The 26,948-nt window shown below is 45.0% G+C and overlaps 1 protein-coding gene across 1 annotated transcript in view; it reads left to right on the top strand.

Annotated features, from left to right (window-relative positions):
- Positions 1-14,891, top strand: part of LOC119387047 (splicing factor U2AF 50 kDa subunit) — a 44,935-nt gene extending 30,044 nt beyond the window's left edge. Inside the window, exons 7-11 of the mRNA XM_037654348.2 lie at positions 2,223-2,302; positions 11,410-11,532; positions 13,809-13,898; positions 14,008-14,238; positions 14,625-14,891. Coding sequence (XP_037510276.1) covers positions 2,223-2,302; positions 11,410-11,532; positions 13,809-13,898; positions 14,008-14,238; positions 14,625-14,756 — 656 coding nt within the window. The 3' untranslated portion in view covers positions 14,757-14,891. The remainder of the gene's footprint in view (positions 1-2,222; positions 2,303-11,409; positions 11,533-13,808; positions 13,899-14,007; positions 14,239-14,624) is intronic.
- The last annotated feature ends 12,057 nt before the right edge of the window (positions 14,892-26,948 follow it).

The following is a 26,948-nucleotide window of genomic DNA, read 5'->3' as shown; positions in this document are numbered from 1 at the left end:
ATCTCCTTCGGAAGGAGGGAAATCGAGGGGAAGCTTACACATGCCTCGCCGCTATTGTAGATGTGATAAGCTTCTGAAATGAGGCGCGCGCGCTCGTCATGGTATTTTGACAAGAAAGTGGTATCGTTAAAAGATGGATGGCAACCGCAACTGTTACAGTGAAGAGATAACTGACTATCTGTAGCTTGTTTTTGAACCTTGTTCAAATGCTCGCGCATGCGGTCATTAGCGCACCGCCCCGTTTGCCCGACATAGTAACGCCCGCAAGAAAGTGGAATCTTGTATACAACTTCTTGACAACATTCTACAAACTTCTGCCTGTGCTTCTTAGTGCATCTTCTTTTCTTCTCTTCTGCGCAGGCTGAGTTTTCTGTATTTTCATTACGTTAGTGGTGAAGTATATTTATGCTGACTGAAGGAATAAAGCACATTTGGTTGTTAGTCAGCGCCGTGGTCTCGTGTCCTTTCTTGTCCCGTCTTTTTAGCGCTGTTTCTCACCCGTAATCATGAACCAACCAGCCCAAATGCGTACCCTTCTACAGTTCATGTCTAGATTATGTATGCTTTAATGGATTTTATTTTTCAATGTGATAGCCGGTGAATTGCGTTGTTTCTCATATTGTTAGGACTGTGTGTTTGTTTTGTCAAGTGATACACATTGCTGAAACATTCGTATTGTACTGAGAGCTCATTTGTGATAATTTCTTTATGCATTGGAGTGCTTTTATACGTGCTTTAATGCCAGCTGTTGTAATTAAAAGTGGTGCTTAGTATTTTCGTCTTTCCTATTCTAGCCAGTGAACAAAATTTCAGTGTGTTGACGGATGTAACAGTCGAGCTTTGATATAATGAACATTTCTGTAACCACCAGCTATAGTGAGATATATGTACAATTTAGTGGTTTAGTATACGTATAATTTCATGTTTTATTGAGTTTATTGCCCTATTTATTAAGATTCAACGCAAATATTTGCTCACTGGCAGCTCAAAATATATATCAGCATGGCAAAAATGTCAGAAGCCCAGCTATGGCTACTTGAATTATATAGCACATCCTGGACATGCATGCATGTTTAGGCCTCTAGCTTGGCTGGCACACAGCTGGCGGCAATGTGCTTATCCCACATGATTATGCTGATTGTTTGGTTGCATATTGACCGCAGTGCAAAGCACATTGGTAATTTAGCATCGAGGCACACGCCATGAATTGGCATGACAAGCTGCTACTGGGCCATCTGTTTAGCAGGTGTGTGTTCCTTAGGATGCATCATACTTGTTTATTTTATTTTTTTTTTTTTGGACAGGCCTAATTGGAATATATATATATACATAATCTCAAAATCGGCATGTACAGTTATAGTGTAACAAAATTATTATAGTTTAAGATGTGACTCGTTGTATCCAGGTTCGACTGTATTATTATTCAACGGGACATGTGATTACCTTTTTGTTATCAGTGGGTGCGGTTTGTAAGGCAGACACAGTGTTCTGTGATGTATGCAGATTTTCTTAAATTGGAAAATTTGTCATTAATTTATTGTAAAATTGGAATCTTCCTTTTTCTCCTTTTTTTTTCCGCACAGTTTTAGGTAAAAGGGGGGCATTAGAAGCCTTCAGGTCCGAGCCCCGCATCAGTGGAGTCTCTGGACAAACGCAGTTTCTCTTTCTCTCCCTCTTTCTTTTTTTGTTTTTGTTTTCTTGCACCGTTTTTATTTGCAGCGATTGGAGTGTGTACGTCTTATCTCTCTGTACGCGGCACTGCTTCCGGCAAGTTTCAAGAGGCATCTTTGCACGTTAAATTTCACTTCGACGAGACTGTCTGACGAGAGGCGCTGTTCAGCGTGAACAGCCAGCAGTGCACCCAGAAAAAACTGGTCGGCCCTCCGTAGAACGTAACTTTCGTGCCAGCACGTTTGGTGCAGCCTTTCGATGCCACATGTTTTAATCATAGACCTACCAACACTCCACGGAGGAAGCGGGTGCTGTCAGCTTTAATTGCTCGTAAATTCTTTGAACCGTGCTATCAGTTTAAGTGCTCCTGCACCGTTTGGCTTGGCACGTCAGGCTTTGTAACTTTAATCATTTTTCCGTACATTGCTTTGCCTTCTTTCAGTTTTCTTTCCACCGTGCTCCTTTCTTGTGCCTTTCGTCCTTTCCATTCCTCCCCAGGAACTCTCTGGTGGGTTAGGGCGGGAGACAACTGGATTTGGGTTCTCTTTCAGGTGTTATTTCAACGGTAGTGCAGGACTCTCCTCATAAAATATTCATTGGGGGATTGCCGAACTATCTAAACGAAGACCAGGTATGGTTGCCATCAGTTTTGTTTCTCTCTCTTCTTATCATTGTCTTCTGTGTTGTTTGATTTTTCTGTAAAATAAGACGCAAAGCATTTCAAACAAATGAACTTTTGAGAACTTTTCAGTTGCTTTTATTGTGAATAAGTAGATTGTGCCAAAGCACCTTGCGTGTCTGAATGCATACAGCAGCTTGTCGCATTCACGTAAAAGTCTTGTCTATTCAAAAAATGGCAGAGAAAATAAGCTCTTGTGGAAAGCTGTTGTCTCATTGTGTGATGTGGCCTTGCACGTGCCCATAGCTTTTGCCCTGGCCAGACTTTCGTGCTTGACTGGTGTAGCTTTCCCATTTTGTAATGTTGTTCATGCCATAGCATTGTTATTTTGCTTATTTAATAATGGCCTATTGCTTTTGTCTTGATTTGACTTAGTTTCAAATATGGTGTCTTTGTTTTCTTGATTGTAATTTTGCATTTCGTGCAAGGCTTTTAAGCGGGCATCAAGCTTCGTTGCCATTCTTATTATGTATATGAAACAGTGGATGTTGATTAATGCTGAAATGTAAGTATGCGAGGTTTGATCCATACGCGGATTGTTCTATTGGTGATGGCTTGTTTGCCAGCTGTTGGTAATCAAACTGTATTACGCATGCAGGGCTCAGGCAGTCACTGTGAGCACAAGATGCTTGCATGAAAAGCATTGCTTGGTGCGTAGGCAGGGAGATCGGTGTACATTATGTTAAAAAAAAAATCTCTGGCAATGTGCAAGATGCATTGTTTCTTTGACTGCTTTCCAATTTCACAAGTATTGTTAGTAAAGAAACTTGTGCAATGCATGAAGTCCAGCATAGGTATTCATATAAAATTTTAGTTACACCACAGCCACTGTGACATGTACTTGCATAGTCTTGCTGCATGGCATACCGGCTGTGAAGTTCACGTGCTGGAGGAACGATAATCAAGGGGGAAAATTGTTGTCCACCCATTAGTAGCACAAAGCTCTAAAAGAAACCGGTACAGCTTTCTCAGTGAGAAACATTCACAGAAACTCCAGTGAAATGAAGGGCTTCAAGATTTTGCAGTGATCTACATGATGCATACCTTTCAGGGTTGCAAATGAGTTCTGTGGAATCCCGCAAAGTGACAGAATGGTTATGAAAGGGATAATTGACAACCATGCGTTTGTAGCATGAAGCCATAAGGAAATCTATATGGATTTCTCAGAAAGGAAAGCTTCATAGTTGAAGAAAAATTCGCTCTGGTCTGGGACAGAACAGATATATAAAAGTGCATGTGACTAATCAGCAGCAAGATGTTGTGTTCTCACAGTGATGGCCTTGCTTCACTCAATGTGTGCCTTAAATCTTATCTACATTGCCAACTAGGTCACTTAAAACTTTTAAGATCTGATTGGCAATAGAGGTGATGCATTGATTGTTTCCAAAATGGAAATCTTGTGGCTTTGAGCGTGGGACTTGTAGTCGTACCTGTGCATGTACTTGTGTGTGTGCGTGTGTAGCCAAGCGCCTTAATTGTAGTGTTAGTAATCGTTGGTTGGAGAAACTCTGTACTCATTCACCTCCTTCTTTTTTTCTCTTTTTTTCCTCCCCCATTCTTTTTTTGGATTTCGTAGCAAAGGTTGGGAGGGTGATTACCTCTTCATAGTTGCTAAACCAAATCTCGAGTCGCACACAGCTCGCTCTTCCCCCCTGCCACTAATTGTGAGGCCCTTGGCAGGCAAGTTTAAGCTATGCTCTCGTCGGGGACGGCCTCTTTACAGGACGAAGCAACGGTGGTGGCACGGATGGCGATGCCGTCGAGTACTCTTGCTGTCATAACTGCCAAGCTGGCAACTGTCACGAGTTGATTTTAAAGGCACACTGTCACGCGATTGCTGCATAGCCAGAGCTGCACCGAACCTGCCCTCCATTACCTTCTGTGCTTCACGAGGGGCCAGAACAGTGCTTGTTATTGTGGGACAAAGTATATGGCTAGTTTATTTTCTTTTAAAGCATTGTCACACTGAGCAACACCTCAGTCAATACTGTTGGCAAACCGAGCAGCCTTTAAGACCGAAGCAACAGAATTTGTTAGCACATGTGTTCCTGTTGCTTCAGTCTGGCAGAACTACTGAAACTTAACCTCTTGAGGGTCGAATTTTTTCGCGAAATCCAGTCCAAAAATGTGCAATTTTTTTATTGCTGAAATAAATTCTTCAGACAATTCTATTTTAGAAAAAATTTGTCTAAAATTTTTTTTCGTGACCGTAAAGTGACAAAAAAATCGTTTTTGTTATATACACATGGTTTATTCGTAGTAAAATCAAGCAAAATCCCCCCAGAAAAACTTAACAGTTTTTTATAAATAAAAATTAGGCATTGTATTAAACATAGCTCACAGACATACAAAAATAAGCGCACCAGAGTACTTTTCCGGTTAAAAATGTTCATGTTCTAACACTAAAAACTTTTCAGCGTGTGATAGTCTTTGAAGTATGGCTCGCCGCGCACGATTTTCAGATGTCGCTCCTTGATCGTCATCGGAATCTGAACTCGTCAAAAAATCCTCGTCTAACAAACTGAAATCCAATGAATCAGATTCTGATTCGGCACTTGGGGAATAGTCCGCATCGGAAGAATCGCTGCTCGACTCGCCGGCAGCAGATTCCATAGCGTAAGCGAACTGCATCAGTGAGCGCACGGAAGAAAACTCTATGGTTGTGCGCCCGTCCGGAAAGCAAAACGAGTGAAAAAGCTACAGTAATCCTTCGTCTTATCGCCAACAAGAGGTTGTTAGTTTTTCCGAGACCCCAAAACAGGAAACGCAATCACGGCGGCGTCGTTTGTGTAATTTAGCGCCGCACGGAAACAGATGTAATCGCGCCCCGGGGAGCAATAAACGAGAAAGTAACAAGCGGTCACCCTTTGATGGATTAGAAACCAAACAGCCATCAGCTTAGCGGGCGCAAGAAGCGAAAACCACCCGAAGGACGAAACCGAAACCAGCCAGACCGCGTGCGCGCGATCTGATGGGAAACTGAAAGCCACCGCGCCTCTTTGGAAAGCAAAAAAAAAAAAAAAGACTGAGAGACATCGGCGCATTAAAAAATTTCCACGTATTCCCGAAGTGTGGCAGCACATTTCAAGCAAGAGAAATCATCGAAGAAGGCGCACGTTTGAAACCAACCAACCGCGCCGCGGCTGCGCTCGGTTGCACAAGCAATAGCTGGCGCGCTGTTTTGCGAAGCGTAAAAAGTAAAAAAAGCAACAAGGGAGAGACATCGGCGCATGAAAAAAATTCCACGTTTTCTCGAAGTGTGGCAGCACATGCAAAGTAAGAGAAATGATCGAAAAAGGCGCGCACTTTAAACCAGCTGCACCGCGAACGCGCTCGGATGGGCGAGCGATAGCCGGCGCGCCATTTTGGGAAGCGAAAAAAAAAAAAAATACAACGGAGAGACATCGACGCATGAAAAAAATTCCACGTATTCTTGAAGTGTGGCAGAACAGGCCCAGCAAGAGAAATGATCGAGAAAGGTGCGCGTTTTAAAAATAAACGCTATGCCGTACATGTACGACGAAAACCCTTTGGTACCAGGAAGCTTCTGCCGTACATGTACGGCGAAAACCCTCAAGGGGTTAATTATTTGCCAGCAGTGCTAGAGATTTTGTTGCCTTGCTTGGAAAATGGGCTCTTATGTGCGTTTTGTGGTTCAACAGATGTGCATGCTAGGATGCATCGTCTAAGTATAATGGGCTAATGCTAATGCTGCAAATTCATGTAAGGCAAGCTCCACCTTTAAAGGCAAAATATGTGTGCTTTAATGGGCAGAAATAAATGTGTGCTTATTTTTAGACTAATCTCCCCTTTAATGTGCACTTTGCAGCAGTCTTTTGGAGCAACAGCAATCTGGAGGGCAGGTGACGTGTATTAGATCTGCGCAATAGCGTTATTGGGGCATTGCTGAATTTGTTGTGGACTGTTTGCAGTGTCTAAAGCTTTAGTTGCCAGTGGGAGTAATTTGTGATTAGTGCAGAGGCTGCCTGTATTGCCTGAATTTGGTGTAAAATCGCAATTTGCAAGAATTGTTAGTATGGGGGAATGCTCCGACTCTGGTCCTCACAATTGTTCTCTTTTATTACTAAAAACAATACATGTAATGTTTCTGAAAAGGTGTACTTTTCAAACTCCATAGATAATAGTGTAAAAATAAATTGATGGAGCTGCAGATATTTCAGGTTTTAACCGTAAAAGCATGGACCCGTCTACAATGTGGAGGATTGAGCTCAATATCTAGTGCAGTTAATTGTTAAGAAAACTGTTGACATTCTACAGTAGCTGCCAAAGGCAAAATCTAGGTCCTCCTGCTTTTAAAAGCTTTTTTTTTTCTTTAGTTCACCTTATTGGAATTCTGCGGAAGTACGATTGTTCAACGCACCTGTTTGGAAGGTTTTGACTTTTAGGCATACCAGCAAGTAACTCTAGCTGAGTGTATCATTTGCATACCAAGCTTGCACATTTGTTTGGTTTCGTGGTATGGCATGGCATGGCAGACCACTGGGAATGGCCAGATAAACTTTACACATGGAGCACTGCCTTTCAATTACATTTATATTTATATATCTGCATGTGAATGTATAAAGCAGTAGGATGTCAAGGTATAATTTGGAAGTCAGTGCTTTGCACATACACTTTCCATCTTCTAGTGTGTTATTCCACGTTGCTCAAATATATATATTTATATTCAAATTTTAGGATTTAGGGTGAAAACATTAATTTATTGGGTGCAACGTCGTACTGCATTGCACCATGCCTTGAAATAAGAGTGGTTAGGCCTCTTGTGTGTTAAGACCTATGCAGGAGGCAGCTGCTGGAGCTTTTAAAATGTAAATTTTCTCTGTCTATTGGTGGCCCAGATGGCACATGATATATTATAGCTATAGGAGGCAAGGTTATTATCAGAAGGCACAGGCAGAACTGCAAAGCCAGTTCATGCATTCAGGGGCAGTTTTTTTTCTGGAGGAACCTTAGAACTTTGTTGCCTTATCATTGCAGTCATATTTATTAGGTGTCTTCTTAGTTTCGAAGAATTTTTGTTAGTGAAGAGAACTCTCAAATCAACCTGTGGTCCACTCGTGTAAGAGTAATAGGTGAGGACGTCATTGAGTTAGTAATAGAGATAAATGTTGGGAGAATTAGTGTCAGGCCAAACTAATAAATGTTTAACCAGATAACTGTGACAGTTGTATGAATATTGATAAAATGCTTCAGGGTCAACATTCTGTGTCAACAACAAAGTGTGCATAGGCTTTCTTAGTGCTTACTGTTCTTTTATGTGCACTGTTAACGCGAGAGCGTTAAAGACCTTGTTTCACAGAAATTCCGGTGTTGGCGGCGGTGTCTTTGGTTGTGAGCAAAAAAATCAGCATTGTCCGTGAGCGAAAATTCGAGGAATAACTTTTTTAAAATCTTTGGTTCGAGTGGGACCAGGGATTCGAACCTGCAACCCCTCACTCCGTGGCGTGATGCGTTTAGCCACTTGGCCTCTGCACATACATCCTCTAGCTTACTAACAGCGAGCTATTTATATACACCATTTAGTGTTGGAGGTTCTTCAGCAGCTCGACAGAAATCCTGCGAGATGGCGCAAAGGGCCCATGGGCGCACTTTCCTTGTTCCGTCGCACCGCATGCATGGATATAGGAGCCAACGCTCGTCCGCACTTTGGCTTTCCTTGCGGCACGGTTTAAGTGTTGACCAAGAAGCAAAGGCAGGCTAGAGATTGGGAATGAGATACAAACACAGTCCGGCTACGCCATCGCGTCCTACTCTTGAAAGCGAAGCTCATGTGCCCTCCCGTTTTTTAAATTTTGTGTGCTATTGAGGGTGGAAGTGCCCAGGATACGATATTTGCGACAAACGCTGAATTCTCACATAGCCTGAGAGCATAGCCTCTAATGGTATGTTCCACCTTGTAGCGCTTTCCGACCTGCACAATTATCCAATAAATTAGAATGGTCATGCATTATCAGAGCAGGAGTTTGCATTGGCCATGTAGCCTGTGCCCTGGTGATCCCAGTTCCTGAGAGTGCATCCTATGGCAGTTTTCCACTGATGGGAAAATTAGGCTGCAGCTGCATGCTGCTGGGACATCTGCTTACAGGAGTGGAGTTGGAGCATAAAGCCTTTGTTTTCTGGGGAGGGGTATCTTAATCAGTTGCCAGGTGGTGGCATGCAACAAGACCATTGCATTATATTAATATCTCTTCCTAGCCCTTTGCTACAAGCCTCCTCTAGCACCTTCATTTTTCACTTCCACTTTTTCACCCTCCCTCTTTTCGTTAACCTGTGGGGAACATTGGATCTCAAGTGCAGGTGTCAGAGGTCACGGGTGTTTATACTTGCGATTGGGTAGCCAACACTAACCTCTGTGTGTTCTGCCGACTGCTGCAAGTGTTGCAGAAGAGATTATATGTGGCTCGTCGTGCACGCAGTGTGACTCGTCGTGACAATGGGGCAAGAAGCTTTTTCGGCACGTGTCATGACTTTGAGCATGTTCTTGCGATCATCAAATTGGCCAGTGGCCGTATCCTTCCCTCCAATAACGTAGTCAGGCGCGTCATTGACGTAATTTGCTGAGAGAAGAGTGAGCTGTCGCTGTCTTTGAAACGAAACGTAAATGTAAATTCCCTGCCATGTGCAGTGCTATAATGGCTCACATGTTCACAAGAGCCTTGATTACAAATCAGGAGCATCTTCAGATCATGTTGAAAGAGTGTTGCAGGGCCCCTTTAAAGGGACACTAAAGGCAAATAACAATTTATGTCAGAGTGAAAGGTTAATGTGTCAGAGCGTCTAAAACGTCAATAGTATCAACAGCAGTGCTCTAGTAATCGAGAAATTAAGGTAAATGTAGGACACGATGTGCACCACGAGTGGGACATTTTGAAAATGATCCAGATGACGTCAAAGAGTCCCGAGTACAATTAACCACTATTAATCAAACTAGTTGCAATAAAAAATGAACCTTCCGTGCATCACAAGACGTAATAAAATGCTGCTTGTTCATTTCTGTTTGATTCATGGAAAAAAAGAACCTCTTGGCACTACCAAGGGGGACGGCGCGAATGGTTCAAAAGTTCCGTTTTAGCCGTGCTGTGCGCCTCAGTGGTAGTTTCGGTATCGCGTACTGCTGCATGTGCTTGGCTCTCTCTATTTTCGCCCTGTCGATACGCTACTTCTGTTGCTGCTGGCCAAGCTAAGCTCCGTTATACCCCTGCCACACGAGCACAGAAAATGACATTCGGTAGTGAAGGCATTCAGTTCCCAAATAACATTTTTTTCGGCGAAGCTGCTACACGTCCAAACTGAATGACATTTGGCTTGATGATGTCGATCGCAGCATCTTCTGTAGTGAGCGATTGTTGAGTAGTAATAAAAAAATAAACATGCGTTTACAAGCTGCATATACCTCCAAGAATAATTAAATGTAGAAATAAGCATATTACGCTGCCGTAAGCTTTAGTTCGTTGCTTTGTTTCACGACGTTGCAGCCGACCGTGGCAGCCTAAGACAACGCTACTCAGATCCACAGCGTAAAAAGAAACTTGTGCCTGTCTCATCCTAAATACAGCGTCTCCCAGCTTGTTTAAGTGATTAGTGTAAATAAAAGACGTGAAAACTTCATCTTCAGCTGAGTAGGATATCGTTTTATATAATTTAGGTATATCGCACTTGGTCAGCTGTGCCGTCGAGAGTATTCATTTCTCAGTTGAATGAGTTCTGGCGATGGCATTAGGTGACGAATGGCATTTGGGTGAATGCCATTTCGTTCGTCCGTGTGGCAGCGCGCGAATGACATTAAATCTGAAGGCATTAGGAGGTAAATGCCATTTTCTGTGCCCGTGTGGCACGGGTATTACAGTGAACTATACAGTTTCGGAGTGGCCCGTGGCTGCGTCTTGGCAAGGTTAATGGGCGCTGTTGCGCAAGAAACTGTAGCTTCGGCGGCCGGGCAGTAAAGGCAGGCAACGTTGGCACGGCAACTGCTACGTCAGAAGGTCCGTTCAGGTGGGTGACTTGAAGTGCACTAACGCCGTGCGGATCACTAAAACGGGATTTTCTTTCAAAATAAGCATTTCCTTGGCACAAAGCAAGCACTACGAGGTTTCTGCTACGCTATTGCAACAATCAACGTCGACTTAATATTTGCCTTTAGTGTCCCTTTAAGACACCATTCTCAAGAAGGTAGCAGCCACAATGAACTGCATTTACATACTAGGAAATATTGCAGTTTACTTATGTGCTAGAAATAGTCTAATAAAATGAATTGCAGACATAGGTAAAACACTGCTCTGGAGAAACCTGAACCTAGCGCTCAACTTGAACTGCAAGAAGCATTAACTAAAGCTGCAATATGCTTGTTTGAAAGAATTCATGCCAAATAGATGAAAAACTTCTATCCTTGTTGTCCTCTTATGATGGTGCATTACTGCAGCACTCAGTTTTGTTCTGGTAACCTTAGGACATATAAAACTCCCTGCACCAACCACATAAAACCGACAATAATTGGTTTAGAGTGCTGTGTTGCATGCTGCAAAATGGAGAGCATTTCCCAAACCAAAATTAGGCTCTTGATCGTCGTGTTGCATGTGGTTGCTGCTTTTTCAATGTACCAACTGCATTCTGTGCCAAATGCATCTTGCATTAGGGAGCTGGCTGGCAACAATCGCTGCTGTCAGCATGGGGTTGAGGTAGAAATGACGGATACTAACTTTAATTTCGTGACTCTGGGGCAGGCAGATAATGCTTGGCTGCCTAGAAAATGCAAGGCTCTTAGCTGCACACCACACACCTGGCAGCATTTTCTGTGAATTAGCAATTTGCTTGCTGTCAAGAGAGAACACGTAGCCCTCTCGGTTCTCTTGTTTGCAGTGTGCCTTCGTGATATTAGGAGCAGAAGTGCATTTTTAGAGCAGTCGTATGCTTTCTAATGGAAGCATCAATTTGATCAGTTTTGAAGGGGTTCAGCTTGTGTCATGAAGCAGGATTTGTGTTCACTGATGTCCACTTTCTTTTTGCTGCACCTTTCCTTGCTCCTTTTTCACATCCCACAGGTCAGGGAGCTCTTGATGTCATTTGGACAGCTACGTGCATTCAATCTTGTGAAAGACAGCGCTACTGGACTCTCCAAGGGCTATGCATTTTGCGAGTACGTGGAGGTTGCTACAACGGACCAGGTGTGTAGACGGTAGTTAGCTGTAGGGCTTCCTGCTGCCTCTTGTACCACCCACATTTCAGCGGAAGCCTGTGCGCTCTCTGCGTTGAAAGTTTGTACATGGTCCCTTCCATGGTGGGCCACGCATTTGATCCCCCTGCACAACTGTTAGCACTGCATTGAGAATTGTCCTTATCTCGACATTGCAAGCATCCTGCAGTAAATGTTTGGTGCTGGGAAAGATTGCTCCCAGCTCCAAACACTTGGAAGACACACTATGGAGATCGCTGAGAGAAGATGCGTTTACCCTGCATTGAATATTAAGGGGGAAGTGGGTTTTTAAAAATCATCAAGATTCTCTTTACCAAATTTAATGAAACTGCACAGTCTTGTTTAGTTTTCTTTGCTGATTCCAAATATGCAATTATTCTTCAAATATGTTCATTATTTCCAAAGTAAATTAAAATTAATTAGCATTGTTTCTGGGAACGATGGAGCAAGAACTACTCATCGAAATCTTGCTTTAGGCATATAGCCGGATACTAGGAAACATCAGCTTCACAGGAGTAGGAATACGTTTTTGATGTGCAGACTATTAAGAATTATACAGCATATCAAAGTTTTCTGTTGAAGATGTGGCTCTGTTGAAGATGTGAGTTAGTTGTTTAATGCACTGACAATTAAAAAAACATTAAAACTGAAATATAAAACTGCTGGTACCCCTGTGGGCAATACTTAACGTAGCTCAGTAGTGCAACAAGAATTACAATTCTAGGTGCTTTGATTACTGAAAGACCACTCCCGAAAGGTTGCAAAGAGTCAAAAACTCAGGTTTTGAGAAAATGCAGAAAAGCAAATAATGCCGATTTTGAACCTCATGCAACACAAAATGTTAAAATTTTTTTGTCAGATGGTTAGTAGCCACGGGGGATATAACCTACACGAGTACTGCTGCAGCATACATCATAGCATCAACAGCTCCATTTTCGTTCTCTTTTTTTTTTTTTCATTTAGAGTATAGCCTGTTTTTGTGGTATAAATTGATGCTGGGGCCGAAATATCAATCCAGAGGTGTAAGAAACTTGGTCAGTACCTGCGGCAATGCCTGTATGTTACAAAAATGCTGTTTTAAAAAAACTGATTTTTTCATGGTTTTACATCTTGAAAGACCAGTGTCCCCCCTTAATTGGCTGATGATGTCACCCAATTATTACTCATGTTATCCTTTTATTCTCTGTCCTAAATGTTCCTCGTGCCCTCCCTTCTTAGGTTTAGTGTGTTGATTTTGTGGACATTTCATGCCACATGGAAGCTCATTTCTTTCTGTTGCATTTGTCTTAGTCAGAATTCAACCACACTATACATTCTGTCTGACGAAGTGTGCATTGAGCGGCCACTCTGAATTGAGTGGCCATGGCTTGCTTCCTCGAGACAAAGGGACAGAGCACTGAGAGGTGTGCCCCACCTACGATGAGAAATTTAATCTAGGAGCATGGGATCTGGTGTCCTCATCATGTGCTGCATAATGATGTGTGTCTGGAGCCAACGTTTCGACAAGCAGTCTTGTCTTCTTCAAGGCTGCAACTGCAACGGGTGTACAGCATTCAGAACACACACGAGAGTAGCAGGGGGCTGCTCTCACAAGTTATATTCGTAAAGAGTGGCAGCATACCTGCGAACTCTGAAATTTTCATAAAGCCTACAGATTTGGGATCTTTTTATGACATACGAATGCTGTGTCAAATTTTGCAAGTACTAAGAGCTGTTTGCAAGGAAGGGCTGGAAAATGGTGCTGGAAGGAAGGACTGCAATACTTTGGAAGTCCTCCAAAGATGAAAGGCCAACAGAGTGGTACATTTTTTTTAGCAGGTTTGCTAAAAAAAACTACTTAAGCAAGCAAAATCAGTAACTGCGCGTGCAAAGCAGTAACTCGTCATTTCTGCTGTCATGTTGAATTTTAAAGCACATAGGCCAGCAGGTATGGTGGCAGTGTGAATGTTAGTCGCATAGCTTGAGGGCATCCTGCAAAATATGGCACAAGCTGTTGCATAGGAGTGGGGCACAGCATAATAGTAGCCATAGAAATGATTTAGAACATTCATTGTTCAAGATTGGATGTGTGTTTGCTTCATTGTTGCCCACACCTCCTGTGCAGTTATAAAGACACATGGCCACAACAAGGCTGCAAACTGAATAATGTGCCTACTGGGCATTCACTTCTTAGTGAGCTGTCTGTTGAAGCTGTCGTAAGCAACGACTTGGCATTACAGTGGTTCATTGCATGTTCTCACTTTTCAGGCCATTATGGGACTCAATGGAATGCAACTTGGTGATAAGAAACTGATTGTGCAAAGAGCAAGTGTCGGTGCCAAGAACAGTCAAATGAACGTGAGTTTCAAGAATCGATTTTTTTCTGTGATTTCTTCGCAAATTCTTTGTATAACAAACACGTGTAATCCTCACTTCAATGCTTCTCATTTTACTTTATTTTTTGTAGCAAGCCCCAGTGCAGATTCAAGTACCAGGTTTGCAGCTTCAGGGTGGCGCAGGCCCTCCAACAGAGGTGCTGTGCCTCATGAACCTCGTGTGCCCCGAAGAGCTGAAGGATGAAGAGGAGTATGAGGATATTCTTGAGGACATTCATGAGGAATGCAACAAGTACGGCGTCGTCAAAAGCATTGAGATACCCCGACCAATCGATGGTGTCGAAGTGCCTGGTTGCGGAAAGGTGAGTTTGCCCTTGGCTTTTCTTCTGCATTTTCGTGTTGAAGCAGCACTCATGACACAACTTCAAAGCGCTAAAAAACAGGGACAGACGAAAAAGAGCGGACACGACGAGCGCTCTGGGCATTGGTTTTGTTTGTCTTTAAAAGTGGTCATATTTTTCACAGGGTGCTCAGCAAAGTGAACATTTTAGAGGCTATTTCAAAGCACCTGTCTTAAAGTTTTGACCTTACTTTTGTCAATTGGAGACATTAAAAGCTCTAGTCTTTGTTACATGCACAACTCTTCGTTAGTGCTTAAGCACTACTCTTTGCTACCCTACCATAGAGGATGTGCTGTTTTAGTTTTACTCTATGTACATGCATGGTGTCCCTTTGTGTGTTATTCCAGGCCTACGTTGAGTTCAATTCTGTCATCGACTGCCAGAAGGCACAGCAGAGCTTGACGGGGCGCAAATTCAGCAACCGTGTGGTTGTAACGTCCTACTTCGACCCGGACAAGTACCACCGTCGAGAATTCTAAGCAGTCCACCCAACAACCGCAGCTTGGTCTCTACCCTCTGCCATCTTCATCTTTCGCTTGATATTCTGTTTCTGCTGCACTCTTGTGGGCATGTGTTCTAAAGTGCAACCCTGTAGTAGCTCATGCCCGCAAGCAGTGATTCCTTTGAAGATGGCGCCACTGGCTACCCTGTGCTATTCAGGCTTTAGCCAGTCTTCTGTGTTTTGCCCGAACCGGGCATACTCTTTCTTTTCTCATGGCACTGTTCTCTCTAATCCTGGATTTTCCTTCTTTTCCGTAACCATTGCGCATTTTTTTTGCATTGCAGTTGTGAACATTGTGGCCCCAATTATGTTGGTTTGGTAAGGACAGATGGGGTACTTTTTTGTTTTCATCATCATTGTCCTCATTGTAAGTAATATCCGATCTGCCAAGCATGCGGCTGTTGGTAAGCTATCATGATGAATTTTGGATAAACCTGTGCACGTCCTAAAAGAAAAGAAAGCTGTTGACACGTGTGTTAACAAACCGGGTCTAACCACGTCAACCTGCAATTCCTTTCATACCTTGTGCTAGTGCAAGTTCCTCCCCTCTCTCTTTCTTTTTTTTTTTTTTTTTTTTTTTTTTTTTTTTTCAATTGATTCACCGAATGCTTTCATACTGTGTAGCTGTGTCCTCTGCCACCATGAAATAAAGAAGCTGCTGTAAATTTTGTCTTGTGACGTTCTCTTGTTAGTAAATGGAGCACGCACGGCTGAACTGCACCTAAGGAACTATGAAATACTGCTAGCCAGTGGCGTACCAACTTGTTTGCGAGTGGGGGGGGGCTGGCTTCCCTCGCTCCGGCCGCCGTATATATATACGGCGGCTGGAGCGAGGGAAGCCAGCCGGACCCGGAAGTGAAACAATGAATCGGCTTAGATTGGTAAATTGTACTCTGAGAAATCTAATGTCGTTAATTTCACCAACACAGGTGCATTAATGAAGGAGAAAATCAAGGTCAAAGTTTCATTTTTAAATTTCGCGCCAGAATCTCCACGCGTGACAACACGGACTTCAAAGCGTATTTTTCGTATTTTGGCGACTTTGGCTTGTCAAAATTTCCTGAAGCTACGCATATTAAGTCTATGGCCCCTTCGGAAGACAATGCACCTCATTTTTACCGATTAGGAACTGCATAGCACCTAGCAGACGCCATCGAAATCTATGACGTTCTGGCGTTTGAAGCGGAAAATTTCAAGGTCGCGTCATCGCCCGTAATTTTTTTGCGCGTTTTCTCGCTTACCATGCGTCTTCTCGCGGCAGGCGTGGTGATCTTGGAATTGCGAAAGAGTAATTTACCAATACGACAAAAGTCGTTTCCCCTTCTAGTGTCCCTTTAAAGCATGCTGTAACGACAAAGCCAACCGTGCACCCTTCTGGATATAGCACCTATCTTCATCATAGTGGCACCTTGCCACATCAAAAGAAATAGATAAAAAAAGCCAAATTTATTACATTTGTTTAAATGCACTAACCTAGATAAAAATTATAACGAACCGCGCGCACCACGTGTACTTTAGATATACGTATAATAAGCACGCCGATTGGAAAAAAAAGAAACAATTTGCCATAGCATTCTTTTCATATATCACACCACTGCTATTATATATAGTCTATGAGTTTTTGTGGCATAGTTTATAGTTTATTTGTTTGCATGGTATTGTACAAAAAGCCGAATTATAAAGAGATTCCGCTATAAAGCAAACCATGCGCCGTTGCATCACGTGTCCTGCCGCGCTAAAGTTTCTTGCATTGCTTGCGCTAGCCGCAGGGGCGCACACCTGCCTTGCGAAATGTGAAGGCATCGGCACTCGCTGTGACGGCATCGAAGGCGTCGTTGTAGCTTGCTTACCCACCGTGCGACTTTTCCTTTCAGCTCTGCCATTTTCAAAAGGTGGGTAAGTGCCTCGTGGTCAGTGTATAACTTGAATTTTCGAATTTCCAGGTAAGAGCGGAAGTACCTAACAGCCTTTAGAACGGCCAGTGCTTCTTTCTTCGTTGTTGTGTAGTTCACTTCCGCTTTGTTAAAAGTGTAGCTGTAGTAACCAATGACGTGGAGTTGGCTATTACTTGGCTGGCGTTCATCTCGCTGGTAAAGTATTGCTCCCGTTCCGTAATGTGATGCATCCGTGTTGAGCTCGAACGGAAGATCAAAGTCTGGTAGTGTGAGGACTGGATCAGACGATATAACTCGTACCAGCTCTTTGTAGGCCGTTTCGCAGTCATCTGTCCAACAGAATGGTACATCTTTTTGCATCAGTCTTGTCAAACACCTCGTTTTAAGAGCACAATCTTGGATAAATGCCCTAAAATGACCGGCCAGCCCCAAAAACACACGCAATGAGTGGACATCAAAGGGCTTCGCCAGTTTTGCAATGCGTGCCACTGATTCCTCCTTGGTGTTTTTCGTAGTGCCGTCCAGCACTCTACTCAAAAAAGTCGCCTTGCTTTTAAAAAATTCGCTCTTCTTAAAGTTGACTTTGAGGTCGGCTTCTGACAAAACTGTGAGGACCTGTGCCACATGCTGTTGATGGAGAACTTCGCTTTTAGAATAAACGATATCATCCACGTAGACATTGCAAAAGCTTCCAATGAAAGGGTGTAAAACCGTATTCATCATTTTCTGGAACCAGCTAGGCGAGTTCTTCCATCCGAAAGACAGCCGGTTGTACTCATAAATGTCGAATGGCGTTATAAAAGCGGTGTACTGCTTTGTATCCTCTTGAAGAGGTACTTGCCAGAAGCCTTTACAGAGGTCTATCCTGGAAAACCAGGAACATCCACCTGTCTCGTCTATAATTCCATCTATTCTGGGCATAGGAAAGGGAATAAGATGCGTCTGGCTGTTAATGGCTCTGTAATCCGTGCAAAGTCGAAGGCTCCCATCCGCCTTGGGCGCTATGGTTATCGGTGATGCATATGGTGATACGGACTGACGGATAATGCCTGCATCCAGCATCTTCCCAAGCTCTTCCTTCAGCCATGCTTTCTTTTCCCTGGTGAGGTTGTCCTCCGTACAACCGTTGTGTCATGCACTTTGAATGGAACTTCAAACTTTGTTGTACCTGGAGGATAGCCTCCTCTGCAGAATAATTCTGGATATATTGTAGGGATGTCATCGGATTTTGTCACAATGCGAATTTTGTCTCTCTTTCCCACTGGTTGCACATCTTGGCTCACTGAGACAGTGTCATCCCAGTGAATGTTAAGCTTCAGCAATTTCATGTCTGGACGAGAGAGTAAAAAGTCATACTCGATGCCTTCTATCACCAGTGCCAGTATTTCTGCAGATTGTGACTGGTATTTCAGCGTATCCTTACCCATTCGCAGTGTTCTTTTTCACGGCCGTCATAGCCCCTTACAATTACAGTTCTGCCTCTGAATATGTCCTCGGGTTTTGCTTTGCTTCTTTTCATAACTGAAACTGAAGCTCCGCTGTCTACAAGTGCTCGCATAGCTCGACCGTTCACTTCAAGTTGTATGTGCAGTAAACTCGATGACACAAGTTGGACGGTCTCATGCGTTGTACGTATGAGTTTAGAATTATTTTGCTCTCCAACGTTGAATTCACCTTTCGAGGCCCTATTCTTCTGTAAGCCGTGAATGATAAGAGCAAGAAGTGACGAGGTCGACAATCCAGGTTCAGCTATGCGAAGAAGTCGCTGTTTTTCAACAAAATACTCGAGTGGCGTTCCGGACTCAAAGCGGCAGAATATTGCCTCATGCCACCGCTCAAAGGGATTCCTGTTGAAAGTTTCAAGGAAACCTTCTTTCCATTTACACCAAAGTTCAGGCTCCTGTTTGCAAAATCTCCACTCGTGCCACTTTCTTGGTATCCCGTGAAGGAACTGTCGCATATTCATCACCAAGTCTTCATCAGACAGCCATCCATTGCTCTTGGCAGCTTGTTCATAGAAAGCTATCCACGCTTCTGGATTGTCGGACGCGTCATCGAATATGTCTGGCTGGATTAGTCGCGATGATAGCTTTGCCCGCTTCGTCAAGTCTGCGACGAGAGTCTCAATGACAACGTTTTGCTGCACAATTTTCTGCTGTTGACATGCAATGGCTCTCCGTACTGTCGTTAACTCGTCAGACGGCGCTGGACAGGTCGTGAAATTCCTCTCTAGTGGTGTTAGCACCAGCTCGTTGAACCTTCTTAGAGGAATGTTGACTTTCACGAAATCTCGCTTCAAAAGTTCCTCTGAAGACAGGGAGGCTTCGGTCAAAATGAGGTTAAGAAGCTCACCTGTAGTCATATATTCGGGAAGCTCCGCGGCTGCGTCGTCCTCGACTTGATATTTCTTGAATACCGCAGAGTCGCTGCGGTTGTCCACAAAGAAAGTCACCCACATGATGTCTCTTGTCGCCGGCTGCGCCAAATTATGTAACAAGACTGCACATAATTACGTAACAAGACTGCACATAATAAACAGACGATGCTCTTCATGTCGCCATTCTAACTTCCTCTTTATTCTCCACAGTCCCCCTGGCCTGAATTCTATCGTCTTCTTCCTCAACTGCTTGAGCTTGCTTCAATATATATTGCTGCTTTATGAGGGCCCCCCCTCCTCCAATGAAGGGAGTCTTTAAGCCCTGCTTACCGGGCAACTGTTAGTCCCCGCAGATCACCTCAGTGGACTAACATTTAGTCCAGTACTTGCAAGCCTTCAGTAGGCACGATGACTCAATGATTTACAGAGGATACGTGATACGCCTGAGGTCCTGCGTCTAGTACTATCGAACGCAGCAATGTAGTTTAAGCTCACGTGTATCTTTTTTGTATGTTCCCTTCTTTCTATCTCTCTATCTTTTCATCCCTTAATCCCCCTTCCCCCAGCGTAGGATAGCAAACCGGACGCGCGTCTGGTTGATCTTCCTGCCTTTCCTTCCTCTCCCTCCTCCTCCTCACATTTACACCTTATCGGTCAACTGTTAGTCCCCACAGATATCCTCAGTGGACAAACATTTAGTCCTCACATTTAGACCTTACCGGACAATCGTTAGTCCCCGCAGTTGCACCTCGCCGGGCGAACGGTCGGTCCACTTAAATACTCCATTCGGATGACCTTTTTATCCCCAGGGATAATTTTCTACAGTTACTTTCCACAAAACTTAATACTTTTCTCCCGTGTTTCCGAGGTGAGCAACAAATGCCGCGGAAAAGAACACGCAAAAAAATATTTAGTCATGCGTGTGTTTTTATATTGACCTCGAGGCCCACCACTGGAAACACCGGTGCCACCGTCGGCGTGACGTGCTTGGCAGGATCACGTGGTCTCAGCGGCCGCGTCGGCTGCTTGTGGAGCGCTGCCGCGTGCTTTGAAAACGAATTTCAAGTACCACATGCGCTGCGGTCTGTTCAAATACGGAAGTTTTTTCGCATTTTCTGCTCAATTGAAATCATTTTAATAGAGTGGCTGCCTCCGAAGGCGACGAACACGGGGCTCTACCGCTCCGTGCCGCAGTGCCGGGCTTACGCAACGGAGCCCAGTGTCAGCCTGCACCGGTAACCGCGGGACAAGAAACTGCGTGAAGCATGGGTTGTAAAGCTAAAAACCGGCAAGTAGCCATCAGCTACGAGTCTTGTGTGCAACAAGCACTTCCGCGACGAAGACTTTCGTTACTGCGTCGGGCCTGCGATGTTCGGTGAGTAGCAGACAGCGCGCACTGAGATGATGGCTCGCGCGCGCTTCCCGACGGCAAATGATGCTTATCTGCCACAGGATGGAAAAGGTGCTACCTTTTATCACGTGCGATACCATCTCAGTACCCGCCCGTGCGACCTCTTGATCGTCGGCCCCGTGCTCAGCATCCACAAAATCGGCTGCAGACGTGCAAGTCATTGTTTAGGTACGTTGAATTTTTAAAAATCGCAGCATATCCACGGAGTGAATGATGATGAGTGGGCGAAGCTGCGGAGGTTCATCGGTAAACCGTGAATCTTCCGTGAATTCTGCCAGTACATCATCACCGACGTGAGATCGGGCGCGTTTATACTAAAGGTTCGATGAGAGTTATGACGACTTGCAGCTCACTTTAATTTTACATGTACGCTGTGAATTTTCATTGTTTAATCACGCACAGGAGAAATCGCACACACGCACTACCTTGGAGGTCAAAATCCAGTGCCTATATATACGGGGTGGTCAGTGAACGGTTGTGCAGCGCGAGCGGTCGGTTTTTTTCAATCCAGACGCTGCCTGCGTCGGCGCCGCGAGGCAAGACAGGGGGGGGGGGGGGACCGTAGGAGAGGAGAAAGAGGGGGAAGCGTAGGAGAGGAGAGGGCGATACATATCACGTACTGTCGCAGCGCATTGTCTTTAGGGAGCCTTCATGTGTGCACGCCCCCTCCGTTTTTAAGATTGGTTACACACTACTACGGGACGAACGGGTGCCGCTATAAGGAGCTTCGCCCCTAAAAAACTCACAGGATCCTTTATGCATTCGCCAAAGATGACTGGAAGGCGAAAGCCGTCTTCTTCTTCTTGTCAGTCGATGTAATGATTCTCCCGCGCCCCCCTCCAAAAGCGTTCTGCACCTAACGCGGTTTTGCACGGCCTCCGTGACCGATCACGGAGGCAATGCAAAGCGACCATGACGTTGAATACGTCATAATGACGCTACATATTTTGGTGATCTGTGACGTCATGATGACGTCATATGATAACGCCATCACCGATCACGGAGGCAATGCAAAGGGGCCATGTCGTGTGAATACGTCATCATGTGACGTCACGTTATGTCATAATGAAGTTACAAATTTAGCACGTCTGTGACGATTATTTTTTGCGTCACTCGTCTTGACGCCGCGACGGTCAATCTTCCCGTTTGAAGAGGCATCTGGCTTTCGTCTTCATAAGCTACGCGACGTTTGCTGGTGGACGTACATAGCGAGAGAGTCAAATGTTGCGTCTGTGTGCTGCATTTATGTTGGCAATAACATTTTTTCAGTCAATGCACTTAGTTGGGCCAGTTGGTTCTGCATGTCGATGAAGTGGATGCGCTTGAAAGACGAGGACGAGGATGTGTGTCCCGTCTCTTCTTCGTCCTCGTCTTTCAAGCGCATCCACTTCATCGATTTTCAGTCAAGTTTGCGTTCCCCTGACGCAAACACTATGTCCCAAATTTATTTGTGTCACTCTCAAACTGACGTTGGGCCTGTGCAACCCCATGTATTTTCTTGAAGCCTCATTTATTTACGTGGGAAAGATGCCACCCTGTTGGCGTTAGATACGACACTGCTGCCGAAATTGCCGGGGTACTTGTCAAATATTTACTATCTTGTTTTGCGGCTGCTGGTCGTTGCAATAACTTCTATTTTATTCACCGCTATTTCAAGTTCACGTGGGTCCTAGTTCACAGCCTACGTTTGCAGAACAAGTCCGGCGAAAGTTACTGTATTTTCTTTTTTTTCCTTGACGTTGCATGCTACTACCATGCTCGGTCTCGTAGACTACGTCTCCTTCCACCAGCAATCTCGAAGTGGTGAAGCTTTGGTCTATGAATTTGTTGATGACAGAGAGTGGCAAGTTCACTGGAATGCAAAGGGAACGATAATTAAGGAGCATTAAAAAAAGGCGTCGCATTTGCTCACGTTTTGGGTGAGCACTAAACGAAAGGAATGCACTGAATAAGAAACAGAAGCAGCGGTATTTGCCCGTTGAGAAGGCCGATCAATACGCAGTGCGAGACAACTTGTCAAATGACATTGAAATGTACGCGAATTTAGACCGAAAAAAAAAAATTGGGGGACGCTTAAGCTTCGCCTTTAAGAGTTGAACGCGATAGCAATATCCTGCCCCTAGTGCGCACTTCGAACACTACGAGTGTTTACCAGAATGCGCGCAATAAGGTGTGTGCCTTATGTAATGGGTAGCATGCTTTAAACCAGGAGCAATTATGCGCGAGAACCTTTTTCGAAGCTGCGATGCACCCACTACGGGGTCTTAAGGGAATACGCGCAGGAATGTGTGTGCTTTTTGTAATGGGTGGCTGTCTTTAAACCACCAAGTCGTTATGATATTGACGTGGTGTGACGCTCGATGGCAATGTACGCTTGTACCACGCAATATTACTGCAATATTGCATCTCGTACTGTGACACCGGTATACAGGACGCGTATTTTTGGGAAGCATCAAAGTTACTTTCAGTGGATCTCCAAGCAGAGGCGTGGCTGTGTGGTAGAACACCTGCTTGCCACGCAGACGGCCTGGGTTCGATGCTAACTCGGACCCAACATTTTTATTATTTATTTTATTTGCAGCTTTTTCGATTTTTCGGTCACGGACAAGATGATGATTTTTCGCTCACAACCAACGGTGCCGACGCCGACGGCGGAATTTCTGCGATACGAGCTCTTTAACGCTATCGCGTTAAAAACTGAATCATTGGGACGGCACATCACAAAGTTGCCATGCACACCGAAGACGTAGTTGTAACGAAATTGTTTTTGAACTGCTCTGATAGCGTCCGCGCAACAGCAGTTGTTTGTGTACTCACAAATTCTCACATTTTGCGGCCTAAAGTTCACAACGCGGTGCCAAAACGCGCTCGTTGCAAAAGCGAAACCATCAGTACGAGCATACATGCAGACGCTCATACATACAGAGGCACCGCCAGTCGTCGCGAACCCGTGCGATCGCTGGCATGAGGCTTCTTTCTGTTATGCTCCGTTTGGTTATACAGACAGTCTACTCTAACGAGATATTTCACATCTTTTGCATTCAGCGAGTGACTACCTTTCACGCAAGAAGCCGTTTCAGGAGTCTCCAACGCGGTGACCGCGTGGAGCGGGTGCTCGGTTTTCTGCAGAGAGACAACGACTGTAGAATATCTTGTGCTTTCTGTTCGTCGAAAATTATTCTTTTGACAGGCAAGAACATATTTCTTTTCGAAAGTACCTGCAGAAATGTCCCAGAGGGCTTCCGCGAGGTGATTTTGTAGAGCGCCGACAGCAAAACCTATGGGCGCGCGCCGGCGGCATCCTGCCTAGCGCGCAATCGAGGCGCGTCCGATAGAGGGCGACTCCGTAACTCCTCGCCGCCAATATCTATATTTATATATATCTTTTTATATATCTTTTTTATATATCTATATTTAGTCACTGCTTTCGCAGTCAATGGGACAACGAAAGACAAAAGTGAGACAATGAAACGTTTTATTTTTCTCTATACATATGCGGTTACTGCTTTCTTTCATTGAATTTACTGCAAAATGTCTAATATAGCTCCGGCCGCGTTGTCATATTGGTCATATCACGTGCAGCCCTTTTTGTGCAGTTGCTCCAACGGAAGCGATAGATGACTGGCATTGCACGCGCCAGCGCACACAGCATTCTGCTCGTTGTGGACAACGTCTGCATCCTACAAAGCACAAAAATATTGTAAATAGTTAGTCACGTGACAGCGTGGGTGAAGACGCACGCACGTTGCAAATACGTGCAAGGCTTGAACTGAAACACACGTTGTTGCGACCGGTATATTTAGATCCGTCCTTCCTCGGCAACCAGGTTGTTGCTACGATAGGGCAGCGTCGTACCCGGTCTCCGTTTGGTAGCGTAGTCGAGTCTCCGGGTTGAGGAACTGATGCTAGCAAATTGGGAAAACGATAACAAGTTTACTGGCACTCGTGACAAGGTAAGAGTTCAGCGACGAGCGAATTGGATGAGCCTGTTACGGAGGGCTCAGAGCCCCTTTTCTCACTTAGCACTGTCGTTTTAACCCCTCAGGCTGGCTCCTCCTTCTTGATGACCACCAATCACACACACGACCCCACTCACCATGGCACAGCCCATTTCACTGTTGCTGAGGGGTAGTTGCACTCCTGAAGCATCAAACGTCCGGCGGCCAACGACACGCTTGTGTGTCGTTGACCGCCGGTATTTGTGTATAGCCCCGCGTTCGCCGGCACTTGTGTGTCGTCGACCACGGTGTAAAAAAAAAATAATAATTTAGGTGTGGACACTCCGCCCGACGGCGCGTCCACATAATGTTCGCCTCTTTCCTCCTCTCGGCCCCCACGTCGCAGCGCCTCCCACGCAACCGCGGCCGGCGCATGTACTATAGAAGACGAGCTGCGTGCGTAGCGTCCGTAACGGCGTTGAGCACGTGAGAAGTCAGCGAGCAGAAAGACTGCTCACGCGCTCTAAGCAAGACGCCGCGCTTTTACGTACGCAACGCTGTTAGGGACGCTATGTGCGTCGGGTGCGCCGTTTACACCGTGGCCGTATGAAAACTCGCCGTGAAAAAAATGCAATGAGGTGAAAAAAAAAATGAAGAAAAACGCGCGTTCGCCTCGTCGCAATAGGTTTCTTAAGCCCCCATGTCGCAGCGCCCCCCACGAAACTGCGGCCGGCGCATGTATGAAAGGCGAACATTATCTGGACGCGCTCTCCTTCGCGGCGGGCGGAGAGTGTCCACACCTAAATTATTTTTCTTACACCGTGGTCGTTGACCGACACACAAGTGCGAGCGAACGCGGTGCCGCCGCCACGAACGGCGCCGAGCTACTTGCGAGCAAGCGACGAGGAAGACTACGGTAATGGCGACCAATTTCCACAAAGATTCCTTTTTAGATGCGAAAGCATCTTATGCTCGGGGCAGTGTCCGTTCTGCGGCGTCCGCACCCATACTGCGCATGCGCCAACTCTCCCCCCTCTCCTCGCGTGAGCTCACGCAACACCCTCTGGCTCACGTCACCTCCGCTTCATTTCTCCCGTTTCTCTCTCCGCCACAGCTGTGCGCGCGTATACAAAGCGGCGCGCGCGCGCTCCCGTTGCACTCTCCTTCACAACGGCGCTATGGACGCTCGCGAAGCTGAACGTAAACGGCAACGCCGGCAAGCGAATCTCGAAGCTGCGAGGCTGCGAAAGCGCGCGTTCGCTGTGCTTCCGTCATTCTCGATTTCAGGAAAGCTTTCGACACAGTATCCCATTCATTACTCATAGAAAAGATGCTCACATATAAAATTAACCTGGCTGTTGTCTCATGGATTAAAGAATATCTCACGTTACGCCGGCAATTCGTGGTTGTAAATGGGCTTCGGTCGCGCGCACAGAAAGTTTCATCTGGTGTACTCCAGGGCTCCGTCCTGTGGCCTGTGCTGTTCTTATTGTACATCAGTGATATTGGCGACGGTTTGACATCGCAGTTGAGGCTGTTTGCAGATGACTGTGTGGTTTATAGAATCACAAACGGTACGGAAGACATCAGCCTGATTCAGCAAGACCTCAGTCGAATCAGCACATGGTGCACTATGTGGCGCATGCAGCTAAACCTCACGAAAACTGTCACTATGACATTCACTCGGAAGAAGAACTCTTTAAATTACTGCTACACCCTAAATAACATTGTAATTGGTAAAGTAACCGAATTTAAATACTTAGGTGTTTGGTATACCCCAGAATTGTCGTGGCAGAAGCAGGTTAACTACGTAACCGGAAAGGCGGGAAAAATGCTGGGCTTCATTCGCAGGAACTCTGGTCCATTCAGTCAGTCCACACGTGAGCTACTCTTCAAGACGTACGTGAGGTCCGTCCTCGAGTACGTTTGTGTAGTATGGGACCCTCCGACGGAGCGCGACGTTAATAAAATTGAAAGGGTTCAGAATCTAGGTGCGAGGTACGTGTCCCGTCAATACACAATTAATTTCAGTGCAACAAGAACCAAGGAAGAACTTAAAGGGACACTAAATAGCAAAACGATTAGTAAAGTAGTCTTCCACGATACCAAAAACACGCTTGCTGCGAGAAGACGCTTAATAAGCGAGAAAACGCGCAAAAAGAAAATACAGGTGCCGACGCCACCTTGGAATTCCCGCACCATTTGCCGTGACGTCACATATTTTTGACGGCGCCTGCTTGGGCCTACGTAGTTCCTCGGTTACATCGAAGTACATTGTCCTCTGAGGGGGCCAGAGACTTGAAATAGCGAGTTTGTGGAAATTTCGTCAAGCCAGTGGCGCCAAAATACGTTAAATGCTCTTTGAAACCTTTAACGTTTCAATGTTTTACGTAAAATGTTTTACGCAAAATGTTTTTTGCCCCGCTGAAATGATTGTTTCTTTGATATTTTTAGACGTACTGTATCTATAATTGTTCTTATCTTTTGTTCTTTTTTTTTTCTTTTTTCCTCACACGGTATGGAGAAGAAAACTGTGGCTATACTCCGG

Source organism: Rhipicephalus sanguineus, chromosome 3, assembly GCF_013339695.2.
Source record: "Rhipicephalus sanguineus isolate Rsan-2018 chromosome 3, BIME_Rsan_1.4, whole genome shotgun sequence".
In the NCBI taxonomy this organism is placed as follows: domain Eukaryota; kingdom Metazoa; phylum Arthropoda; class Arachnida; order Ixodida; family Ixodidae; genus Rhipicephalus; species Rhipicephalus sanguineus.
The sequence above is the reverse complement of the archived record's forward strand: the minus strand, read 5'-3'. Positions and strand labels throughout refer to the sequence as shown.